This window comes from Staurois parvus, unplaced genomic scaffold (assembly GCF_062004578.1).
Source record: "Staurois parvus isolate SC_StPar_1 unplaced genomic scaffold, SC_StPar_1.0 ptg000530l, whole genome shotgun sequence".
Lineage (NCBI taxonomy): Eukaryota > Metazoa > Chordata > Amphibia > Anura > Ranidae > Staurois > Staurois parvus.
Genome location: NW_028318326.1, coordinates 1,888,872 through 1,915,763, shown reverse-complemented (window position 1 = coordinate 1,915,763; position 26,892 = coordinate 1,888,872). Strand labels below are relative to the sequence as shown.

Here is a 26,892-nt window from a genome sequence, read left to right as displayed (position 1 = left end):
TGCAATGGAATGAATTTATTTTGGCTTTTTTTAGTAACAGTGCAAAGAATAGTGACGATACACAACAGGCTGGTGACCCACGATGACCAACCAGATTTCATCATTTTACGGTATAGAACAATGAAATTGACTGTTAACAGTTTAGTACTTTAAATAATGCTTTTTGCTTTATTAAATAAATCTGACCACATTTCCTTGTGATGCAAACATATTTCACTAAATGTATTTAGTATTTCACAGTGTAATTAGGGAAGACAACTCAAAACTGTCAGAAACATGACTTTACCCTGACAGTCCTGATCTGTATACCTTTCTGAAAACGTATTGAAACTGTAGGCCTGCATAACAGCCAAGCAGCTAGCATTTTCTGAAGGCAAGTAGCAATGGCAGGCCCAAGGTTGGAATCAGATATACCTTAAAGTAGAATTCCAGATTTCCTGTCACTTTAAATAGTTTATGTTTCAGCCAATATGAAATGATGCAGCTGTTATGTGTGCTATAATCTACTGTAGCATCAGCTACATGAGGAAGAGGCGCAGTGGATCGGCTGACTTCTTGTCTGCTGCTGGAATTAAAAAAAATTGGCTTGAATGCTTCTCAACCATTCAGGAGAAGCCTTGTATTTTTATCAGTGAATAAAAAGGCTTCCTCTGATTGGCCAAAGTGCAAAAGCAGGCAGATGACATCCTGATTTTGACCTTTACATCAATCAGAGGAAGCTTTGTATTCGTTGATAAAAAAGAAAATACAAAATCTCCTGAGCGATGGAGACGCATTCAGACCAACTCTTTTATTATGCCAGCAGCAGATGGAAAGTTGCCGGTATGCTGCCAGAACACAGTGCTGCTTACTGTACGTAACTAACAGTATATTATGGCACACATAGTGGCCACATTAATCTGTAATATTTGTCCAAAAGGAACTATTTAAAGATACAGGAAACCTGGACTTCAACATTAAAGAGTACCTTTGCTTTGTCCATGCAAGGCAACCAAGCTTACTTTAACCACTCGCCCTCCTGAGGATTTACCTCCCTTCCTGACCAGACCATTTTTTGCATTACGGTGCTGCGTTACTTAAACTGACAATTGCGTGGTCATGTAACGCTGCACCCAAATGAAATTTACGTCCTTTTTTGCCACGAATTGAGCTTTCTTTTGGTGGTATTTGATCGCCTGTGCATTTATTGTTTTTTGCACTATAAAAAAAAAAAAAACTGACAATTTTGAGGAGGAAAAAAAAACAATATTTTTCACTTTTTACTTAATATGTCCAGCAAAAAAAAAAAAAATCAAATTTTGTCATAAATTTATGCCAAATGTATTCTGTGACATGTCTTTGCTAAACAAAATCTCAATACGTGTAAAATAATTGGTTTACGTGAAAGTTATAGCGTTTACAAATGGCGGTATATACTGGCGGCGATCAGCGACTTATAGCGGGACTGCGGCTGACATTCTGACACTGGGGGTGTAAGGAAATATACAGACAGGAACTGATCCTTTCAGGGGGGGAATTGACTTGGTGTCACTACCATCCCCAGTGACACCAATACAGTGATCAGTGCTAAGAAAAAAGCACTTACACTGTACTAATGGCACTGGGCAGGAAGAGGATAACATGAGGGGCGATCAAAGGGTTAACTGTGTGCAGGGAGTGTTTTACTAGGGGGCCGTGTCAGTGTGCTTCACTAAGCACACTGCTTTGGATGTCTGTGCTGTGCACAGCCATCCAAAGCAGTGTGCCCGAGCTGACAGGGAGGAGAACTGTTAGTAAACAAAACAGTTCTCCTCCCCGTCAGAGATCTTCAGAAATCACCTGGTGCCAGCAAGTAATTACCGGGTGGGACCAGGTGATTGACAGCTTCCTACCTGGAAATGCAAAGTCACATATACATACACACACAAACATATACCGGTATATCTATCTATCTATCTATCTATCTATATGTGATTTTGCGCACCCATCCCCCCAGCAGCACATACTGTACTCAGCTTTCCTTTGTTCTCTTACTGCTCTGATTGGCTGCCACAATCAGAAAGCAGCAGATTGGGCCTTGGGTAAGATAGGAGTCATTCAAGTCATAGCTTACACAGGGCCATGAACATTTTACATGCAACAGTGCTGATGCTTGCCGATTGATCTGGAGCTGTCAAATATGAGTGAGCCACATGCTTCCCCATACCCAGGAGTATTCTAGCTGGAAATTACAGTGGGGATCACAGAAAATCTCATTGACACTACTGTATATTCTTTTTACAAGTTTGTACCAACTTACTAACTTGTCATGGCTGCCAATATAAAATACCACCTAAACTAAATCTGGCAATACATACAATGCACATTTCAAAACCATATCTAGAGTCATTCATAAAAAATTCTAAAAAAATAAAAATAAGCCACAAATGTGAATAAGTCCTTAACTGAAGATAATGAGCTGATTCATTTAAAACATTTTTTACATTCCAAGAGACCTGGGTGGACACAAATACTTTGTGCCAATGAATACATCAGTAACTATCCATAGTAAAATACTATGCTATAATTCATCGTGCCTATAAACATTATACTCCTTTGCTGATATGATGCCATCATTGTTGTGGTCATTTTTCTTAAATATGTCAGTTAAAATCCGGCCATGTTCGGAAGGAGCTCGCTGTTTTCCATCTTTCCTAAATTCTTCTGTTAAATAATGACTTATCTGTATGAAAGAAGAGGAAATAATGTTATAGCCAAACTGTTGTTTCAAAAACCAACATACTGTATATCTTTTTCCAAAAGCTGAAACACTTTTGAAGCTTTAAAGGCTCTCCTTTAGTCCATGTTCGATATTACAACCTTATTTACAGTGTAATAAGTTCCAGCACCCCACCTGAGCTGCCCCCTTCCCTGTGCCAATAGGCAGGGGTTCCTCTCTCCCGCAGCCACTGTCCCATTTAAAATTGGCATCAGTCACAGGGATCTGCCACTGCAGCGGACAGCTTGCAGTTCCCAGTTAACTAAAACTGCGCTGTTTAGCTGGCATCACCAGCCCAATCATCTACAGAGCATTTCCTGCTCTTCAACTACAAGTGCACAAAAGGGGCAGAAATGTTTGTGGCATCATTGACCTGATATGGGTACATAGCCATATATGAGCCACAAATGGGTACACGGCATTGAAGTACAGGTGTACCTCGGTTTACTAAATTTAATGCATTCTCCGGGACGTTTCGTATAGCGAAATATTTGTAAACCAAAATGCGGTTTCCCTTAGGAATGCACTGAAAACCAATTAATCAGTTATAGAGGTCAGAAAAAAGTAAAAAAAAGTCGCCGTCACTATAGGTCAGTGCTGGTTTTTAAAAGTAATTACAGCTTTTTTTTTTCTTCACTATAGCTCAAAGAATTATTTGTCCCTTTCCCCAGAGCTAAAGGATACTTTGTTTCTTTTATCTCGGGAAACAAACTAAAATGAAACATGGTTTCTTTTAACCCGGGGAAAATTTTGTAACGGGGACAACGTTAGCATTCTCTGCACCACATGCCTATCCCCAGGATATTATATAGCAAATCCCTGGCAATGTACATGATCACAGCAGCAAGACACTGCATCCCCTGCCACTGGCACCCTACAAAACCGCCAACAATAGAAGAATGGTTCCGGAAGAGATAGAAGAACTCAATTCACGAGAAAGACTCTCTAAATTTTCCTCTACCTGGTACAGCTGGACTCATTTTAGCACAACTTCTGTCTATCATGACGTATGTTCACAAGAATGAAGCGTATGCTGTAATCATCAGCTCCTATACCACCCATACTCTTTGGAGGTTCACCTTCAAATCTAGGCAACCCTACTGGACTGATCTGCAACATGTTTGCAGGGGAAGGGAGAACAAACAAACCTGTGCCTCCTAACTTTAGACCCCTCATCTATTCCCATCCCTTACCTTCTGCTTCTATGTTCTCGTCCCTCCACCTTCTTTTTCTATCGCCTCTTTCCTCCCACTCCTATTCTTCTCTTTTTTCTCCCTTCCTCCATAATGCCCTTCCTCCATAAAACCAATTCTATCTATCCATTCAGTCGTATCCGACCCTTGGCGATTGCATGGACCGTCACTCGTAAGCGACTTTTTTCCATGAATTCTCTTAGCAATGATTTTACAGGGTAGGTTGCCAGGTCTTTCCCCAACCCCTACCATGCAGTAAATCCCATGTGGCCAGGGATGATAAAACCAATTATCAGCTTGTTAATATGAAAAGTTAATTTAGCCAGCTCCTCCTCCCATCCTCCATCCTGAGCCATGCTGTGCACTGAGGATGACAGCAGCGGAGGAGACTGGGGGAAAGGGGGGGGAGGGACCTGTTCACAGTCTACCTGTCACCTGCCTGCGGTCGACAGGTAGACTGCGTTCTATGGGTTGCCGACCCCCGCCCTACGAGTACTAGGAGCAAAAACGGCCCAATTCCTCTCCTAGGCAAACTGGGCATCCAAGACCTGTCAGATCTATATCCATTCTGAAGGTAATTCAATGCTGGACAATAACATGCAAGTTAGCAGATTGTAACCTGTAGGTATTCAAAGATATTAATACTTATAAAAAACTGTATCTGGGATACAGTCATAAACATAGTGACATCCCAGCAGCCACACCTTACACCGGATGATTGGTCAAGTAATTTCTGTCGATACCCTCTTGCAGTGGGGAGCTCTTGTGTAACATCAAACCAAGGAACACCTGTCCATTCGCTGAGAGCCAATGTACCATCTTGCTTGATTGATTGGACTCTGCTGAACTAGGACATTATTAAGTATTCCCATTCTCAACTTTTTATTTATGTACTTATTCTTCATAAAATGCAACTGCTCCAGCTGCTATGGAACTACAATCCTTCATATTCCAAGTTATCCCAGGACGTAGTTCCAAGAAAAACGAAAAGCCTCTCTGCATTCTTATAAACCACTATCAACCTCATTAACAAACATTGCACACCCTGCAATTTTCTAGGCTCATAAAATACTTGGTATACGATTAAACACCAAATCAGTTGAAACATCATATTGCATAGAAGTAATACTAATATTATTGCCATATTTACAATTCTCAACAAGCAGTCATTTGTTACCCAGTAATTGTCATTATTGTAACATAAGAAACCATTAGCCAAACAGTTTAATGAATTAATATTTTGTTTAAGGATACTGATGGCAGCTTCTTAAACACTAAAAGTAGATTTGCTTCTACAGAATACCCTACTAAGATCAATGTAGCTAATTGAATATCATAATTACATGGCCATTTACAATGAACATTAAGGTGTACCTTGCTTAACATTTTACTATACTGCATACATTTTCTGATTATGAATGGTGCTTGCTAAATGGCAGTTTCTCTTTTAACAAATGTACACACCATTAATGAGAAGGATAAGTAATATGTGTTTGTTAATTATTAAAGTGGACCTATAATTAAAATGTCAACTAAATCTATGTGTAATTCCATGTTCAAATTTAGGCCAAACACTGCACTTTTCAGCATTCAATAAAACGTTATTGTTTAAAGAACATCATATACTGCACTTGCAACAATAAAGTTTTACCAAAAAGTGCTGTGTGCAGCCTACATTTGTACTTTAGACTTGTGATTTGAAAAAAGTCCCCTTTATTGGTCTAGCACCCACAGATGCTTGTTGCAGCCTTAAGGGACCTGGAGCGGTGATTTTTGCAAAGTTAAAAACGTAACTGAACAGACTTTATGGCATGAATATTAAAAAAGTGATATGAAATGGGGGAGTCCGGAATCACCAGCCAGCCACGTTGGTAAAAGCAACAGTCTACTTTCCAAAACGTTAAATGAAAACACCTTGCTTTAGCATGGAAAAGCTAAAAAGAAAACAGCCCATTTTTTTTTTAGTAAGTAAGCTTTTGGCTGACCACCGTCACATGCTTGTCCCACGAAAGGGTTTTAAAGTTCCTGCCTACTTAAGAGTCCAGAAATATCTCAGGAGCTTAGCAAACGTGTCTCAGTCACAAGCCAGTCTGCACTGCTGTGTCCCACTCCATTCCACCTCGCGTACACCTGCTGACTACTTCCTGTTCCTTTTCAGGCCTCCTGCAAGTGGGTTAATCTTGTTAGAGCCACAGTCCCTGTAGTCAGGGCTGGAGGCTCTTTCCCACCCAAAATCTCTGAGACTCTGAATTACAGATCGAATATAAGGACTTACCTTTCTTGGGAAAACTAGAAGTCAGTTTGCCCCTTTCTAACCTGAACCCCTCACCCTGCATAGGTGAGAACCCCCGAGTACTCCAAAACTGTATTTAAATCATCCCCCTTAGAGGGACCACAGCTCAAAGAGTAGGGACACGTATCTCCTGTCCTGGACCCATCCCCGTCATCCTATAGAGCAGCCTTTCTCAACTGGTTGCCCACACTCCCTGGGGTGCCTTGAGGTTTCTTCAGGGGTGACTTGGCAAAATGTCTAAAAATTGGCCAAAACTTGTATACAAGCCAGCGGGTGGAACAAGCCTGCCTTTTAGTTACACAAAGTCACAGGTTTTCACTGTGCACCATTATGACCTTCTAGCCGCTGGCGTCCTGATAACCAATGACATCATTAGTTGATAAGGAAGATGTCAGCTACCTGCACAGCATCCTAGTTTGACCCTCCCCATCAGTGCTGGGGTCACATTATCTCAGTGATGGATAAAAACTGAGGGAGAAGAGAAACACTGGAATACTACTCATTACCAGTGTGCAAAAGTGTATTTGCTTAGGAAGAATAAATAACCTCTAACATTGGGTGTCCTACATGTGTGGATGTTGCTGCATTATATAAAAAACTATTAGAATGGCTTTTCACATTTTAGAATAGGGTTCCTCAAGACTGTCCATAATTTTAAAGTGTGCCTCGGGACTGCCCACAAATTTAAAGGGTACCATGATGAAAAAAGGTTGAGAAACAATGCTGTAGAGTACTGAAATTGTTCTCTTTCCTGAAGGAAATGTTATTCCTCTGGTCAATATTGTAAGCATTTGGTTTTGTGATCTGTTTTGAAGAAGAGGATCAGCCAGCCTGAACTTGGATTCTTCCCTTTGATAGAGATCACATGGTCTAGTGTCTAGGCTTTTGGTCATGTAAGCAGCATTTTCTGCAGGAAACCCAAGTACAAAACTGTTAACATAGCTGAAAGCTAATATTTGATTTAAATGCACAGTTTGTGAAATGATGACATGGACATAAAATCCCACATTTTGCACGATGTAGCTGTGGCCTAAAACAATGAAATGCTTCCATCAGTGCATTAGTGAAATAATACCAAGAGACCGGGGCAGTGTGTCTATAACAGATGAAGGCTATATTAAGAGCAGAAAACATTGCAAACATTCTTAACCTCACAAAGTACCCTTTCCTCTCAGTACAAACCACTTGGCCTCTTGCTAACTAATTACCACTTCTACTAGGCCACCTACACTCTCTGACACCCAGATCTGACATAAAATATATACAACATTTTCAGTACAAGATTTTAACATAGAATAATTCTATTACCTCCTCTTTGGAAAGTTGATTATCATTGTTCATATCAATTTGTTGGAATGCCTCAACGCTGCGTGGCCCTTTGCTGATTCCATACAACTCAATTTCAAAGATCAGAGTTGCATTAGGTGGAATTTTGTCTAATAAGGGAAAAATAAAGCGTATTATGAATATTTTTAAAGATGTATGAAAGAAGACATGAATACATATTTAATCTTCATCACACTTTAGTCCACATTTGTATATATTATACAAAAGTATATAAATATAATACATATAAAAAAGTAAAGTAAATTCCAACACAAGGTCCATTGATATCTATATTAAAATAACTTGAATCTTCCCCACTGCAAATGTGTCTAAGCAATTTCTGCTTGGTGCTACCACCAAAAGAAAAGTGGCTCACCCTCTTGTTAGGCTCTTACAGTAAGGTGTCATGTACACAGGGCGTTTGTGTTGCACTTTTAGGGGTGTCAGGCGTTTTTTTTTTACTGCTTCCAAACACCCCTCCATGTTATCCAATGTGTCCATGCACACATATACTCTTGACACGCCTAAATGCGTGTTAACACTAGGCGTGTTTGTGCTTGAGTGTTAATTCATTTCAATGGCTAGAATAAATTATTATTCTGGCCAATGAAATGAATTAATACCCAAGCGACTGGCCCTTGTGAACGATCCTAAACGCTTGTAAAAGCATTAGACACTTTTACAAGCGTTAGGCTTTTTTTTACCAAAACACCCCTGCCTAGAGGAGGAGCATGCGCAGCTCGGTGTACATTATAGGAGAGACTGTAAGCAGGCAGTTAGGGTTATTTTATTGCATAAGACACACTGCAAGTCTTTTGTGGAATAAAGATCCTTTTTAAAAGTGGGACTTTAGAGTGGTTCTAAAGGCTGAAGGTTTTTTACCTTCATGCATTGTATGCATGAAGGTAAAATATCTTCAGTGTACAGCTCCATTTTTTCTCCAACCCCCAATACTTACCTGAGCCCAATCTCAATCCAGACGAAAGCAGAAGCTCTCCCAGGTCTCTGCCTCCCCACTGGTTGAGACACAGCAGAGACAGCCATTGGCAACCACTGCTGTCAATCACAGCCAGTGAGGAGGGGGTAGAGGGGTGGGGCTTAGTCATGTGTGTCTCATAGACACAGAGGTGGCTTGGGAGTGAGCACACACACGAGTGCCCCCTGCTTGCTCTGGGAGCATTCAGCAGGGGGAAGGGGTCTGGAGCGCCAGCAGGGCCTTCTGTGGATGAGATAAGAACATTGGGATGGATATTACAAAAGGACTATTATGAAAAGTGAAATTCTGCCTGGAAAGGGGACCTCTGGCTGTCTTGGATCAACTCTAAGCCCTGAAATCGCCCGCTGTGACATCTACCCTTCAGAGGGAGGATTACCTTTCATCTGCTTACCCTGATCCCATTGAGAGGACATCTATACCTATATATATATATGTGCATTAAAACTGTGCATCTGGTGAGTGCGTAATTTTATTATTTCCATCTGCACAAGCACCAAAATATCTTTGAAGTAGTCACCTTCAGAAGCACGATTGTCACTTTTAGAACATTTAGATTTTATAACCATATACCCATGAACTTTTAATTTATTTATCATAAAGGCAATTTATTAGATGTATTATTTCTAGCGCTGCACTACGTTGTTTTATTAAGTATGACATGTTTTGTTATTTAATTTATTTAAAAAAAAATGTAAGACTTTACAATCACTTTAATTTGGCTTTACAGAAGGTCAAATAGCTCTCAAATAATCCACCCAAAGGCAACAGCTCCATTCATAAAATGGACCTCTGAAGATATAACCATATCTTGTAGACCAAAATCACAGACATACAAAGGAAAACATTCACAATTGTGAAATATTGCTGCACTTATGCATTCACATGATTCAAATGCAGAAAAACCACAATAAAAAAAAAGAAATCTGTGTATGAACCACCAGCAGGCATGAGGACAAAAACACCAAATCAATCTTTTAGAGGGAAATTTACTAAAACTAGAGTGTGAAAAATTGTGGTGCAGATCTGCATAGAAACCAATCAGCTTCCAAGTTTTATTACCAGAGCTTAACTGAACAAGCTGAAGTTTGTAGCTGACTGGCTACCATGACTGCTGTAACAGATTCTGAGTGCACCAGTTTTAGTAAATCTCCCCTTTAAGCCTAATACACACTATGAGAACATCGGAAGGCCAATCATTCAATTTTCCATGAAAGTGTGTATCATGATGTAGTCAGAATGGTATTGACTGGTAAGAAAATTCTCAGCCAACAAATGAAAACGTAGCTACGTACTAGCATAGTAGAAGAGGATGTGTAGGGTTGCTCTATGCTTCTAATCATGTGCATTTTTTTACTATTCGATTATTTCCATACAATAACTGTACACAGTAAACAAAAATCGGACGTGTTCATTTACAATAAAAATTTTCTAGCTTGCAACCTCGGCTTTTGTCATCTGAAAAGTCAAAACCAGCTGTTGAAAGCATTATATGAATGATCAGGTAATCAAACAATCGTTCCTCGTTTGGAAATATTCATACGATTTTTTTATCATGTGTATGGGCTATTAATGTCTGTGGAATAGGGTGAAGTCATGAGACTTGGCTAACGTGTTCGTGTTTCATCACATTGACTTCCTCAGGGGCTATTGCGAGTTTATCTTATTCCTTTTGATGCAACTGGTGGCGATTGTTTTGACATTTGTGGTGGGGGCTGAAGAATTATGTTTTTTACTACAGATATCAATGAACATTGGGTTGAGATTCACCTCACATTTTTTAGATTTAAGATTTTTTATGCATTTATATAACTTTGTACAACATTGTATACAGTGCCTTGAAAGAGTATTCATACCCCTTGAAATTTTCCACATTTTGTCATGTTACAATAAAAAACGTAAATGTATTTTATTTGGATTTTATGTGATAGACCAACACAAAGTGCCACATAATTGTGAAGTGGAAGGAAAATGATAAATGTTTTTCAAAATTTTGTACAAATAAATATCTAAAAAGTGTGACATGCATTTGTATTCAGCCCCCTTTACTCTGATACCCCTAACTAAAATCTAGCGGAGCCATTTGTGTACACCTGTGTTTAATTTAATCTCAGTATAAAAACAGCTGTTCTGTGAAGCCCTCAGAGGTTTGTTAGAGAACATTAGTGAACAAACACCACCATGAAGGCCAAGGAACACACTATACAGGTCAGGGATAAAGTTGTGGAGAAGTTTAAAGCAGGGCTAGGTTATAAAAACATATCCCAGGTTTTGAACATCTCACGGAGCACTGTTCAATCCATCACCTGAAAATGGAAAAAAGAGTATGGCACAGCTGCAAACCTACCAAGACATGCCCGTCCACCTAAACTGACAGACCGGGCAAGGAGAGCATTAATCAGAGAAGCAGCCAAGAGGCCCATGGTAACTCTGGAGGAGCTGCAGAGATCCACAGCTCAGATGGGAGAATCTGTCCACAGGACAGCTATTAGTTGTGCACTCTACAAATTTGGCCTTTATGGAAGAGTAACCAGAAGAAAAACCATTGTTGAAACAAAGCCATAAGAAGTCCTGCTTGCAGTTTGCGAGAAGCTATGTGAGGAACACAGCAAACATGTGGAAGGTGCTCTGGTCAGATGAGACCAAAATTGAACTTTTTTGGCCTAAAAGCAAAACGCTATGTGTGGCGAAAAAACTAACACTGCACATCACCCTGAACACACCATGCCCACCCTGAAACATGGTGGTGGCATTATCATGTTGTGGGGATGCTTTTCTTCAGCAGGGACAGGGAAGCTGGTCTGAGTTGATAGGAAGATAGATGGAGCCAAAAAGAGGGCAATTTTAGAAGAAAACCTGTTAGAGTCTGCAAAAGACTTGAGCGGAGGTTCACCTTCCAGCAGGACAACGACCCTAAACATACAGCCAGAGCTACAATGGAATGGTTTAGATCAAAGCATATTTATGTGTTAGAATGGCCCAGTCAAAATTCAGACCTATATCCAATTGAGAATCTGTGGCAAGACTTGAAAAGTGCTGTTCACAGATGCTCTCCATCCAATCTGACAGAGCTTGAGCTATTTTGCAAAGAAGAATGGGCAAAAATGTCCCTCTCTAGATGTGCAAAGCTGGTAGAGACATCCCCAAAAAGACTTGCAGCTGGAATTGCAGCGAAAGGTGGTTCTACAAAGTGTCATCTCCGGGGGGCTAAATACAAATGCACGCCACGCTTTTCATGTATTTATTTGTAAAACATTTTGAAAACTATTTATCATTTTTCTTCCACTTCACAATTATGTTTCACTTTCTGTTGGTTTCTATCGCATAAAATTCCAATAAAATACATTTACGTTTTTGGTTCTAGCATGAATACATTTGGAAAATTTCAAAGGGGTATGAATCCTTTTTCAAGGCACTGTGTACACTGTATGTATGTATGACATGTCAGATGTTTTATTTTATGTTATCATTGTATATGGAGGTATAGGGTTAAGCTTAGAGATTCATATTTTTTTTTAGTGCTTCCTTATGCAGTTTTGGTTCATGTGATATTGGCAAACTCTTCTCCCCAACGACGGCAAGAAAGAAGCAGCAGCAGAAATATGTAGTCTGTATTACAGTGTATGTAAACCCTCACCTTGTAAAACAACCCATTCAGTTTAAAATATAAATGAAAGGTGAACCCTTTGTGTATAGATATAAAAAAAATTAAAAAATACCTTTTTTCCCCTGTTTTCTAAGTGATCACATACCCTTTAAGCTCCTCATGCATCTGAGAACAGAGAGCTTAGGGGAGCAGAAACAGCAGGACACTGAACTACCCAGTAAATGGCGGGGGGAGAGACGTGGGTTTGTGTGAGCACAAGTCTGATCATTGCAGGAGAGCAGACAATGTTCCTAGCAGAGCTAGGGAACTGACCAAGCTGTGCTCTCATGACTAGTGTAATAGGACAGCAAAGGGACTGGCAGGAACAGCAGAGATTTCACACAAATGAATAAAAAAAGAAAAAAAAAAAAAAAGGATACTTCTTCATATAAGTACGTTGTACAGCATGCACATATCAGGAATATGATATGTTGGGTTTATATACTCTTTAAAAGTGGTAGTAACCTGCATCCAAAAAAAAAAAAAAAAAAAAAAAATCCCCTGCAAGGTAAAGGCATAATGTGCTAGTAGGCATTGCATACTAGCACATTATCTAAAACTTACTTTAAAATGATGTCCTTCAGCGGCGCTCTGTGACCGCTGTAGAGGCTTCCATTTTCACTCCAGCTCTATAAAGAACCCGAATATCTCCTAAATCGTGCACATTTAGGAGATATTACTTTTACCTACAGGTTAGCTTTATTATAAACTTACCTGTAGGTAAAAATGAACAAAGTGGCTTTATTACCACTTTAAGTCTTCAGAGGCATCACATACAGGGAGGACAAAAGTAGATAGTAAATTAACAGGCGATAGTAAGATGGGAGAGATTGGGTTGGATCAACTGAAAACACTGAGCCACTACCAAAATCTAAAACATTAGTATTACTGCTGCTGCTTTATTCAACTGAAAGCGTAATCTGTGACATATGGTATCACATGCATATTTGTTTAGACATTTGAAGCACCAGAAGATGCGTAGGTGATGTCTGACACGCCCATCACATTGTACTGACAATACAAAACCTAAAAATATATTTTATTGGCATATTAAATATTGATCTAGAATTTCACAAAACACAAGCAAGTCATGTTTGCAAAGAGGAAGATGATAAAGGATGCAACATTAATAGGGTGCCATGAATGACAAACACAACATTTTAGAATGAGAGTAGCTAAACCAACAAGGCATAGACATCACAGTACTCAGGCATGGACAGACACTTACATTGACATGCTTTTCTTTTACAGGGTTAGCCAGCCATTGTTCCCAGCATGCAGTGCAACGTTTGATAATAGGACAGAGGTGTCTACAGTAAATGAAGAAAAGGCGTACTGTCATGCAAGTCCTAGAGAGGCTGCATACATACCATATGCTAAAAGCCGTAATAAATTAATATATATAATAACTGCATCTATATTTTAGCTAGGTGACATGCAAGATTCACATTAGCTTACTACATTTATCATACCAGTAAGGTTTTAAATAGGCTTTAAAAAGTATAAGGCATATATGTAACATGGGTGCCTGAGCCCATGCAATGTAAATTCCAGCATCGTTCACCCTCCCAGGTGCTTTGTACAGCCATTCTATCATAAATACCAGTACAGCATATGGGCGTATACAAAAAATAGAAAAGGTTGTATTGTATGCTATACTGGTGTTTTTGTAAGTAATGGCATCTACCTGTGTAGCCCTACCCTCGTATTGGATTTTTGGGTCTTTCCCTTTCACACAGCTAGGCAACAGGAATTTTCCACACTTTCTTCATATGCTTAAAAACAGTCTAGGTGTTTTGTTTTTGTTTATTAATTAACCTTGGATGGGGAAAAGGGAGAAGCATGGGATGCCCAGAACTGCAGAACTTGGAAAAAAAACATTGAGGACTTACTAATCTCTTTGGCTGCTAAATATGAACATCAAAATTGCTGTCCTCCAATGGGATCACTGGCAAGGCTAAAATTATAGCAAAAACGTTCTAAATGATGAATGTAGGTGCTACTCCATAGACAAACTGTTGGTGCACCTGGCTGCTTTGAACCCAAGCGAGGCATAGGATGGCTTTGATGGCTATGAACTAGCATTAGACGGTTCCTTGGATATAGACATACAAAATATTGCCCCTTGCTGTCCTTCTATATTCAGGCTTGGGGTGTGATGAAAAGAAGCTACTCACTCTTGTCCCTATTTGGTGAATGCCGAGGTACAAGAGGTTACTGCACAGTCTTCATGCTATACAGGCCCAGATCTTGACTGTCAGGATGGCTTCAGCTAATCCCAGCTATGCTTTCTCTCTTCCACTAGCTCTCTCCTGTCCTTCCTTCTGCTGAGGGACAAAGAACCCCCCAACATAGGGGGTCCCTTCTTGACTTTGCACACCTACTGCCAGGCTCCTGAACATTTATGCCCTGTCTCCCCACCTCTGGGCCTTGCCTACCCAGGGATTGGTGGAGACACCATGAATAGTCAAGCTTTGGCCTCTGTTCCTCCACCCTCTAAATTCCAGAACTATCCAGCAAGTTCTATAAGACAGGGGTTGGTAGTAGAAACCCAGCCCTTAGAGCTCTTCCCAGCTAAACACAAACAAATTAACCCCAGTTCCTGTGCCTACAGAGGAGCCAACTAAATTTACCTACTCTGTACACTGAGGGTACTATACCTGAGTACAGTTGCACACAGCCCTTTAGGTATATGGATGACTGTACACAGTAGATAGGTTTTCCAGGTGGGGGAAATACACTGGAATTTATATTGCACAGGCTAAAGCATCTGTGTGCAAGAGGCCCATGGGTTCTTTCACATGGGTTTTCTGATCAGGTCTGCCTATCAGTTTTTCAGGTGGAGCTGATCGGAAACTCCATGTAAGACTGTGAGCAGGTGGACGATTATGAATGCGTTCCTGTTTGCATCCGCTTACTTACAAGTCTCACCAGGTCCAGAAAAAATATGAAAAAAGGACTGCATCTTTTTTCATTTTTGCAGACCTAAACGTGATAGATCAGCGGTAGCCTGACACAAGGCTGTTTTCATCTGGCTTGCCATAGATCCACACGGGTCCACAAAGGACCGGATGCAAAGTGCAGAAGAAAAACTGAAAGGGCACAGATGTCACAAGAGTAAAATCAATCCCTTTCAACTGATCCTTTCTGATTTTCAGATTTAACAGATCCCTTACTGAATGGACCGGACGATAGCTATGGAAAAGGACTCTAACAATAAACCTGAGGATTGTTTGAAAATTACAAGCCTAGCACTTTCCAAAAAAGAAGTTAAGAGTAACTCTACTTTTGTTAAGAAAAAACAATCCCATCTAGGTGATCCACATACATTACGTGGATTTTAACAAACTTTGTTACAGATTCCTACCTGCTTCTGCTCTAAAGAAAAAGCTGTATGTTCCACCAAGTTTTTTGGATATTGATTTTGAATGGGAGTGACTAATTAGAGTGGTTGTAAATGCTCAAGGCTTTTTACCTTCATGCATTCTATGCATGCAGGTAAAAAACATTCTGTGTGCAGCAGCGCCTCCCCCACCCTCGCCACTCATAATTCTTACATGAGCCGCCTCCCGATCCAGCAATGTGCACAACAGCACCGACTCCCCTGGATCTCTCCCTCTTCATTAGCTAAGAAAGCAGCATGAGCCTATGCCACAGCCAGTGAGCCAATGAGGAGAGAGGGTCACAAAAAGCAGCGGTTCTTGGGTGCCCCCACATAAGGCTGCTTGCTCTGGAGGCACTTGGCAGGAAGGAGGGGCTAGAAGCACTGGCAGGGGACACAAGAAGAGGCGGATCAGGGTTGCTCTGTGCAAAACCACTGCACAGAGCAGATACTGTAAGTATGACATGTTTGTTATTTTTTTTTTTTCCACTTGAATTTTAATTAATCAGCTGGTGCACTGTGAGGAAAAGTGGCAGTGTCTCCATCCCTTTAGAAGTTTCTCACCAAAAATAATAATTTTTGTTGCCTAAAATCTGACTACGTTCTGCACACAAGCAGGAAATGACATTTCTGGGAGCATTCTGTACACCAACTGTGTACAGAACAGCTCTAGGAACCATACTGCATTGACTTTATAGAAAATTTCAGTGGCTGCAGTTTGAAAAAGGAAACATCATTTTTAATGAGATTAAATTACAATATAACGCGTGTAGCAATTGTATAAGCTATATTATTTTTTTTTACTTTTTACTTGCAATATTTTTTCTCATGAAAGTGGAGTTACCCTTTAAAGTCACAGTTACAAGATCTCCTTTCATCACAATTTTAGTTGTTTGAAATATAAACTGAAAAGAGATCATGCTGAATAAGATAAGGATGGATGCAGGATGTCCTTATACATGGTGAGGTAAGATTATGCAGACAATTCTAATTAGAAAACGTTTGGGATTTTGTAATGTTTTCACTCTTACACAAAGTTTCTGCAGTATAGGTCTAGGTTAGGTTTAATTGCTGGCTGCATCCCTGTCTAACAAAATTTATCTAATTTCCTATTTCTATTCATCCACCATCTTGAAATGTACAATTTATCTAATAGGAACATGAAATGTAATTCAATCCTTACAGAGGTCCTAAACTTTCCTAAATGTACTGGAATATGTGTTTTAATTGCTGACTGCATTCAGATTTCTTCACTTCTAGTTCTGTCTAAAGCTGGCCATACATGTCATGAAAAAAAAAAAACTGAACCAATTTCCCCATCCACACAATCAAAATGAATAAGGGAATCCTCCCTGCTGTGACATTGTGTCCTGACAGCGGATCAGGTTTTCCAGCAAACCTATTTGTGAGCATTCGATCAGTCGATCGCCTGCTCTTAAACAGGACAGGGTGTAGATGGATTAAAATTCAGCTGATCCCTGCTGAACTGGCCAAATTTCAATCCATCTTTGGCCATCTTAAAAGGAGAAGTATGCACAAATCTTTTTTGGCTATACTTCTCATGTGGGTCACAGGCTCGGTCCAGGCTCTGAAAAGATCCTGACCATATGGTCAGGATCTGCTCAGAAGCCTGGACCAGCAGCTGGCTCAGCCTCAGTGATCCGCTGAGAGCCTGAGCCAGCTACTCCAGTTCCATCCACAGCCCAGTGCTCCACTGAGAGCTGGAAGGGCAGTGCGGAAAGTCGGTGACTGACAGTCACCAGCTCTCTGTAGGCGAGGAGCAAGAACTGAGCAATCAGCCCAGTTTTTGGTCTTTGAGGTGGCAGGGGACAGCTGCAGCTGGGATCAGAGCTGTAGCCATCTAGGCAAGTATCCAAATATATATATTTATAGTGCCGCGCTCCTATTTTAGATCCTTAATCGTGAAATGTCTCACGCTTATAAATGCATAAGCTAATACATGCATGAAAATTGTGACCAAATAAAATGCTGTGACTTTATAAATAAAAAATTAAAACATGAATATAAATAAATCAAAACCATAATCTGTGCTAATACATATCATATGTGATCAATTCATTTATGTGCAAATTCATTAATCAATGTGCAAATGTGCAAATACAAATGTATTAGCACCATAATCTGTGCCAGTACATATCATATGTGATTAATCAATATATGTGCCAATTCATTAATAAATGTGCAAATGCAATCAATAAAGTGCATAAATAAAGTCTTTTATCAATATGTGCAATGTGCAGGTGATCTCCTTATTCCCTCTCTCCAGGTGCCGTGTGGTCTCAATATGCGCTCACCTTAATATTTGCCTAAATAAATTTAGGCAAATAAGCTTTTAATCCTTCCAGGATTGGTGGGATAGTGCTCATATGTTAAATGTTTCCAAAAAAGATCTGTAGGAATCCTCCTGTGCTCTCCTCTTTCTCCATAAAGGAAGCTACTTATGAATGAGTGTTTATAAAGATCTATAAGGATCTCCCATTTCCCCTCCTGGGGACACCTCTTCCTTATATCCTCCTTTCCTCAGTGTGGGGAGTATAGATCAAACGAAAAAAAGAAAGACCATGGTGCCTTATCCTCTTTTAAAATATGAATGATTTATTGCTGCCAGATGCGGTGATATACAGCAGTATGTGGCACTTGAATACAGGTCAGCAGTGGGTAGTATACTCTGCCTTTGCCTCTCTGTCTGCCCTGCTGGAATCGCCGAGCCTCTCCGATGCAACGTCGTGACGTCAGAGCCCCTCCCCTACGCGTTGCGTCACAGGGTCACGTGACTTCATCAGCGGGATTTTTGATACTAGATCAAGATACTTGATCTAGGCAAGTATGATCTTTTTTTTTTTGAGATTCCCAAACTTCTCTTTTAAGACAAATCAAACAGATAGAAAGTGAGGAGAATCTCTCATAGTAGGAACACAGACTGGTATAAAAAAAAACGTTTATAGAGCTTCTAACCCCTTCCCACTCTAGCCAAAACAAAACCAAAAGCCTGCTGTCAGCTGACATAACAGAGCCAGTCCAGGCTCTGCACAGATGCTGACTTTAATGTTGGGATCAACCCAGATTCCTGACTGGCAACTGTCTAACCTTTCAGCATGCCGCTGATAGTCTGAGCTAGCCGCTCCCGCCTCCTCCACAGCCCAGCACTCCTGTGAGCACTGGAGGAGCAGAGCAGAGAGTCAGTGACTGACAGACACCGCTCTGATTAGTGAAGACTAAGAACTGAGCGATCAGTGGTTATGAGATTGCTCAGTTCTTGGTCCTAGAGCCAGCAGGGAACAGACACTCATTGGACCAATGTTGCATCACCATAGATCAGTATGTAAGTTTGTTCTTTGTATTCATGAACTTCTCCTTCAATACTGATCCACAACAATCTCTGTATCTCCCATTATTTTAACGGTGCTTACCAACCAAAGATATCAGTCATTCAATCCAGCTCTGTGATCCTATGCCTATGGTTGCATTCCAGATACTTCTGGCTAAACACCTTTGGGTGAAATAATGATCAGACATATTAGGATATCTTGTCTGATTGCTTACAGCACACTCAGTTCTCCGCAATAGTGACTGGAGTGTTCAGTTGGGGCCCAAATAATGTAATTGGCCTGAATTTGAATAAACTGCAGCAGAAAGAGAAGTAATACAGAAAACACTCCTTTGAAAAGTCATAGGTGACTGGCAAGAGCTGTAATAATTGTAAGAAGACAACCTTTAATCAAAGAAAATAAAAAAGTATTTTGAGTAAGGTGTTCCAATTTATCTTCAGATTACTGAAAATGTGAAACAAAAGAATGCTTGGTTTACCATAGCCTTGCTCTCCATAAGCTAGAGAAGGAGGAATGACCACTTTCCTTTTTTCTCCAGGGCACATGTCCATCAATGCAATATCGAGGCCCTTAATCACTTGTCCAACTCCAAGAACAAACCACTTCGGGTGACCATCTCTTTCACTGCGACTATACACAAGAGAACAGTTATTAGTAAATCAGTATATATCTGCTAAACATGAAAGGAAGTGAGATTACTACATACATGCATTTTACCAAACAAAATGTAATACAAATATGGAATGGTAGGGAGATGTCTGTAATCCCCTTAGACACCAAAAGATACCCATATTCATTTGTAATAAAAGTCTAGAGTTTATTACAGCCTCTCGGTCTTTTGACCCCCAGAGGAACCCTTAAAATAATTTGAAATAATAACATGCCAAAAAAATATTACATTCGCAGGTCATGGTATTTTTGCATAATCAACAGGTTGTAGGACATTATAAATAAAAGAAGAAATGACCTACTTATGGTATCTCACACACCCAGTAGATCATTTTACAACACACTTTTGCTGATCCTGACAACTCAAATGAAAGGAATCAAATAATGAAGTCAGGAAAGAAACCCAAACTGTGAAGATTGTAGTGTCCCCTCCAGTTTTCTGTCACTTTACCATTGGACTAAGCTGGTTCAAACGAACTATTACCTTCAACAACAGATGTATAAATTTAATGTAGCATCAGCTAAACACAGCATACAGTGCTGTGTAGCAGAAGGGCTGAGACTTACTGTCTCATTCCCAAAACAAAATTGAATCTTACTGAGCATTGCTCAGCCATTCACAGGAAGCCTTGTATTTTCTGAATGATTACAAGGCTTCCTCTGATTTGCTGAGGTGGAGAGGCGGGTGGATGACACCATTATCTCCACCCCAATGTAAGGAACAGCTTTTCCACTGGCAACTAGTTCAAAGCCTTCAATCACTTTAAATACCGTATTTGCCGGCGTATAAGACGACTTGGCGTATAAGACGACCCCCCTACTTTTCCTGCTAAAATTTAGTGTTTGAGCTATACTCGCCGTATAAGACTACCCCTCTTCCAATGCACACCAGTGGCAGGAATAGTGCCCCATCATTGGTATCAGTGGCAGGAATAGTGCCCCATCATTGGTATCAGTGGCAGGAATAGTGCCCCATCATTGGTATCAGTGGCAGGAATAGTGCCCCATCATTGGTATCAGTGGCAGGAATAGTGCCCCATCATTGGTATCAGTTGGAGGAATAGTGCCCCATCATTGGTATCAGTGGCAGGAATAGTGCCCCATCATTGGTATCAGTGGAGGAATAGTGCCCCATCATTGGTATCAGTGGCAGGAATAGTGCCCCATCATTGGTATCAGTGGCAGGAATAGTGCCCCATCATTGGTATCAGTGGCAGGAATAGTGCCCCATCATTGGTATCAGTGGCAGGAATAGTGCCCCATCATTGGTATCAGTGGGAGGAATAGTGCCCCATCATTGGTGTCAGTGGCAGGAATAGTGCCCCATCATTGGCATTAGTGGCAGGAATAGTGCCCCATCATTAGTATCAGTGGGAGGAATAGTGCCCCATCATTGGTGTCAGTGGGAGGAAAGGAATAGTGCCCCATCATTAGTATCAGTGGGGGGAATAGTGCCCCATCATTGGTATCAGTGGCAGGAATAGTGCCCCATCATTAGTATCAGTGGGGGGAATAGTGCCCCATCATTGGTATCAGTGGGGGGATAAGTGCCCCATCATTGGTGTCAGTGGGAGGAATGGTGTCCCAACATTGGTGTCAGTGGGAGGAATGGTGTCCCAACATTGGTGTCAGTGGGGGGTGGAATAGTGCCCCATCATTGGTGTCATTGGGGGGGGGGGAATAGTGCCCCATCGTTGGTGTCAGTGGGGGGGGAGGAATAGTGCCCCATCGTTGGTGTCAGTGTGAGGAATAGTGCCCCATCATTGGTGTCAGTGGGAGGAATAGTGCCCCATCATTGGTATCAGTGGGAGGAATAGTGCTCCATCATTGGTATCAGTGACACCAATGATGGGGCACTATTCCTCCCACTGACACTTGCTGACCCTGTTCTCGTATGGTGCTGCTGCAGCCAGCATATGTGGTTGCAGCAGCACCTCTACACTGACCACTTACCTGCTGGTCCTGCACTCGATTTTCGCGGGGCCGCTCGGCTCCACCCCCTCGCCGGTGATTGGCCGCCTGTGTGCCTTTCCTGAGCTACAGTTCTGGCGGCCAATCACTGGTGAGGAGGCGGAGCCGAGCAGCCGCACGAACATCCAGTGGCCGAACTGAAGGCGCAGCCGCGCTTCCTGGACCGGATCGTCGTGGGACCGGAACCAGGTAAGAAACAGCCGCTGCCCACCCCTGTAATTAGTGTCCCTTCCATTGGGGGAAGGGGGGGGGCGGCGGCGGCAACGCGCCGCCCCCCTAAAAAGTGTCAGTATGCCGTATACCGGCGTATTAGACGACCCCCGACTTTTGAGAAGATTTTCAAGGGGTAAAAATTCGTCTTATACGCCGGCAAATACGGTAGTTTTTTTTGGACCAAGCTGGTCCAAACAAACTATGTGCTTCTCTAATATATGTGCCATCAGCCACATACAGTATACAGCGCTGTGTTCCAGCAATGGTATGGAGACTTCCAGTCCTACTCCTGGGAGTTGGGCTGAGCATTGCTCAGCCATTCACAGGAAGCCTTGTATTTTCTGAATGATTACAAGGCTTCCTCTGATATGCTGAGGTGGAGATGTGGGTGGATAACACCATAAACTCCACCCCAGTCAATCAAAGGCTGTACTCATTCAGAAATTACAAAGCTTCCTGTGAATGGCTGATCACTGCTCAGCCCAACTCCCAGGAGTAGGACTGGAAGTCTCCATACCATTGCTGGAACACAGCGCTGTATACTGTATGTGGCTGATGGCACATATATTAGTGAAGCTCATAGTTTGTTTGGACCAGCTTGGTCAAAAAAAAACTATTTAAAGTGACTGAAGTTAGGCTTTGAACTAGTTGCCAGTGGAAAAGCTGTCCCATACATTGGTGGTCAATGGGGAAAAAAATGCCCCTTTACATGGGTGACCTCTTGTATTGGATTCCAGTGGGAAATAGCCCCTTACATTTGTGGTCATTGTAAATGGAAAATCAATTTGCGACAGCTTAAAGAACCCCTAGCATCCTCTGGAGGAACCCTAGTTGAAAAAGCCTTGTCTAGTTAGTCACATAGAAAGGAGTCAGTTAAGTTGGGATCCTGTCTTAGCCTTGGTTCACACTGAATGCGGCTTTTGAAAACATGCTACTTCACTTGAAGTAGAGCGATTTTAAACCCGCTGGTCAGTGCGATTTAATGTTTGGCTTGCCTGAGGTCTGTGCAACTTCATGCACAGTGTCCTATGCAAGTTGCACATGCAATTGCCAAAAAAAGTGCAGGAATCATATTTTCAAAATCGGTGCCGCACCGCAAAGCCGAAGTCACACCGTGTTGAACGGTTGTTTTGTAGGTGATTTGCACAGTAAAGTGTTAATCTTTCAAATGAGAGAAAAAAGTGTTAATCTCTCATTTTGAAATCTGGCCTTAACCATTGTTATTTATAAGGAGGGGAAGTTACTCTTGAGCATGGATCTGTATGCAGAGGCAGAGGAACTTGTTCTTGAGAGGGTGAGCGCAATAGTGGGTTAGGCCAGGCCAGGCCTTTCGTACAATTTCCAAGGGGGGTCTGGAATTTGAGCCTTCCCCTGCTTACCTAATAATAGAATTGTTTATTAGTGGTGGTTTATCTGTTAGACAGTTCCCCTCTCTGTTTAGTAAAATGATTTTCAGCAGGAAAGGAAGTGAGATTAAATCTCTGTAATGGAGTAAATGCTGACAGGAGTTCTAACTCCCAATTCTGGTCAAAGCTAAAAAGGAAATGTCTTTCTACAGACGGTATGTGTATATATATATATATATATATATATATATATATATATATATACACATATATATACACGCACACAGCATATACTGTCTCTATTACATGCTTGACCTCACACACTGCACACTCGGAGAATGGTAGAACTTGTACACACCAGAACAAATGCATTGACATCTATTGTGTTATCTTCCAAGGATTTGTGCTTTGGGCTCCATTCACACGGGCAATTTAGCAATGCTGCAAATCCCAGCAGCATACATCTACTGATTCCTGTGGCTTAATGTCAGGGATCTTGAGCCGGATCGCAGCGCGCGGGTCTGTGCATGCGCGATGTGCCGAGGCGCACTGGCGTGCGGGTACTACGACCTGTGCATCCGTGACAGCAGCGGCGCACTCGCGATCACGTGCCTGGCACCAATAGGAGCGCAGGGCGCCCTATTTAAATGGACTCTGACAGTGCTTAGTTGCTGTATGGTCTTTCCTGTGTTCTGTGAGTTTACTTTGCTGCTGACCCTGCCTGATCCTGGTCTGCTGACTTCTCCTGCTCTGACCCCTGGCTTTCCTGACCATTCTCCTGCCTGCTCCTGAACCTTTGATCCCCTGTTGCCGAACCTGGACTGTGACCCGTTTATTCTTCTGCCTGCTGTTTGTACCGACCTGCTCCACTGTTACCGACCCGGCCTGTCTGACCTCGCTTACTCTGCCTTCTCACATCAGACTCTCACCTGCTGTGTACCACCGACAGGTGCCTCTACCACGGCTGGCTGCACCCAGGGGTCGCGACCTGGTCTCGGCTTGCTCCAAGTCCATCCCCACCATCAGGGGCTCTGGTGAACAAGCAGGTTGGGACTTAGATTCCGCGCCCTGGGGAATTCTGGTCTGTGGAAAGCTAGAGGCTACCTCCGGTTGGTCCCTAACACTGGGATTGACAGCTGTATGTGGATAGCTTTGGCCACTGAGCTCATACACGACAATGAGAGGCTGTTTTCAGCCACAGTCATTTGGATGCACACAATAGATTCTATCCACTGGGATTCGCAGCGTGGTTAAACACCCATGTGAATAGAGCCTTACAAAGATTTAATTTGATTCACTTGAAAGAAAAAATGCAATCACAACTAGAAAAGCTACAATTTCTGGGGAAATTGTGTGAAGTGTTCTTGCCTCCACCAGTAGTCTACAACTGGAGTGGGCGGAGTAACTGGGTGGAGTGGCTTGAGTAACTGTTGTGTGGTTGGAGTGTCTGGAGTAACTGTGAAAAGGTCAATGGGCGGTGTGAGTTGCAAACAAATGGTCAAATTGTGAAAACTATCAGGACTATGGCTTAGCTGTGGACATTTTTAGGGGCAGCAGGGATAGCTGAACGTTTTGATATAAGATTTGTGTAGGTGGGCTTGAAAATGAGGGAGTGATGGCAGTTTAGAAATCATGTCCTGATTTTTCAGCTCACACTCTAGCTTTTGTCAGCTCCCACTCTAGTTTTGAACATTGCGCCATTCATTCCTATAGGACCAATTTCACCACAAAAATGGCAATATTTCGTGAACCATTCGGCGAAACGTTCCACAAAGTAATAGCACACCAATCGGGAACAATCCGCACGTTTCGGTATATTACTGTTTATGTAGTGTAAAAACTGTGGGAGGAGTTAGTGTGGTAAATTTGGCTTTAGGGGCCCAGTCACGATTTTGAGTGCACAACAAATGGCAACAAACCTGCTCTAATTTCGGTGCTATTCATTGTGATTAGTATCTGAACGCATTGTAGACAAGAGCCCAAAGCACCACTTATTTGTTGTAGCGTGTTTGGCATCCCACTTATAATATGTGTACTGTATATTAACACATCTGAACAGAAAACTTGAATGTCTGAATGGGTCTTTAAAGAATACTTTAAGATATATAATCTAATTAAAGTAGTAGTAAAGGCTGTAGATAAAAAAAAACAAAAAAAACTTCACCCTTTAAGTTACTGTCATAATGTGATAGTATGCACCACATACTAGCACATAAAGAAATACTTACCGTACCTTAAAATGAAGCCCTCCAACAGCGTGCAAAGATGGGTTTCCATCTTTGCCTGGACTTCCTTCCAGGTTAGTGGGCTCCATACGTTTGGATGGCTGTGAAGACATCACTCCCATGCATGCACATGGGTGTCACAATTGTGGCACAGTGCTCTGAATTGATGGCATACTCAGCTTGATTGTAATCTTACCTTAAGGCACAAGTCACCAAGCAGTATATACTACCGATTTAGTGCTACATTATTATTATTATAATACAGGATTTACATAGCGCCAACAGTTTGCTCAGCGCTTTACATTATAACATATTACATAAGTTGTGTTATTATTTATCTACAATCCACAGAGGTAGACAGCTAAACTGTTTTAATCAGTGCACCAACTAGGACCAGTCCAACACATATAGTCCAAGCAATATATATATAAATAAATAAAATTTTCTGATTGTAATACACTCACCAGCCACTTTATTAGGTACACCATGCTAGTGCCAAGAAAATATCCTCAACACCATTATACCACCACCAGCCTGAACCTTTGATACAAGACAGGATGGATCCATGCTTTCATGTTGTTTACGCCAAATTCTGACCCTACCATCTGAATGTTGCAACAACCACTCTGCCCATACTCCTCTGACATCAACAAGGCATTTTCGTCCACACAACTGCAGCTCACTGGATATTTTCTTTTTTTTGGACCATTCTCTGTAAACCCTACAGATGGTTGTGAGTGAAAATCCCAGTAGATCAGTACTCAGAAGAGCCAGTCTGGCACTGACAACCATGCCACGTTAAAAGTCACTTAAATCCCCCTTCTTCCCCATTCTGATGCTCGGTTTGAACTTCAGCAAGTTGTCTTCACCACGTCTAGATGCCTAAATACACTGAGTTGGTACCATGTGATTGGCTAATTAGCAATTTGTGTTACCAAGCAATTGAACAGGTGTACCTAATAAAGTGGCTGGTGAGTGTATATTATTTATTCCTAGACTTGCTCAGCTGTTTCATCACTGATGCACAAATATGAGCATAGATGTAGTTATCAAACCTAAAGCTGTATTTTAAAGGAAGACACACATGCATACATATTGGAGATGTTAGAACCAGAATCCGTTAGAATAAACCCAAAAAGCAGTCAAGAATTATGTAACAGCACATTCCACCTCCTCTTTTAAAAACATGCTTTACCACTTTGTCACTTACCTGCAGTAAAATTTGGACAGATCTGTGGCTAAAAACCCATCATAATGTGCATTGACCAGATCTCCTCTTTTGCTCTTCTGCGTGCAGACACTTGGGACATGTACAACTTCGATTTTGATTTTTTCTTCCTCGATCTCTGATTTTTCACAGCTGGTCAGGAGGCTAAAAGCCTGTATAAGGAAAATATATCTAAGTGAGAAATGCATTGTCCTTCTGATATGTTCTGCCAGAAAACAAAACGTGCCCAAAGCCTTGATCTTTATACTTCTGGTGCTATACACGTGGCACTCAGCACAAAAAAATGAAACACTCCAAATAGTTTTGTCTTCAAAGACAG

The 26,892-nt window shown here is 41.4% G+C and overlaps 1 protein-coding gene across 1 annotated transcript; it reads right to left on the bottom strand.

The window, feature by feature from the left end:
* Positions 1-26,892, bottom strand: FKBP7 (FKBP prolyl isomerase 7). The gene is made up of 4 exons (XM_089690430.1): positions 26,556-26,892; positions 19,400-19,551; positions 7,532-7,659; positions 1-2,701 (listed from the first exon to the last, which is right to left on the bottom strand). Exons 1-4 carry the CDS (start codon positions 26,759-26,761, stop codon positions 2,540-2,542), a joined length of 648 nt encoding a protein of 215 aa, XP_089546556.1. The 5' UTR covers positions 26,762-26,892; the 3' UTR covers positions 1-2,539.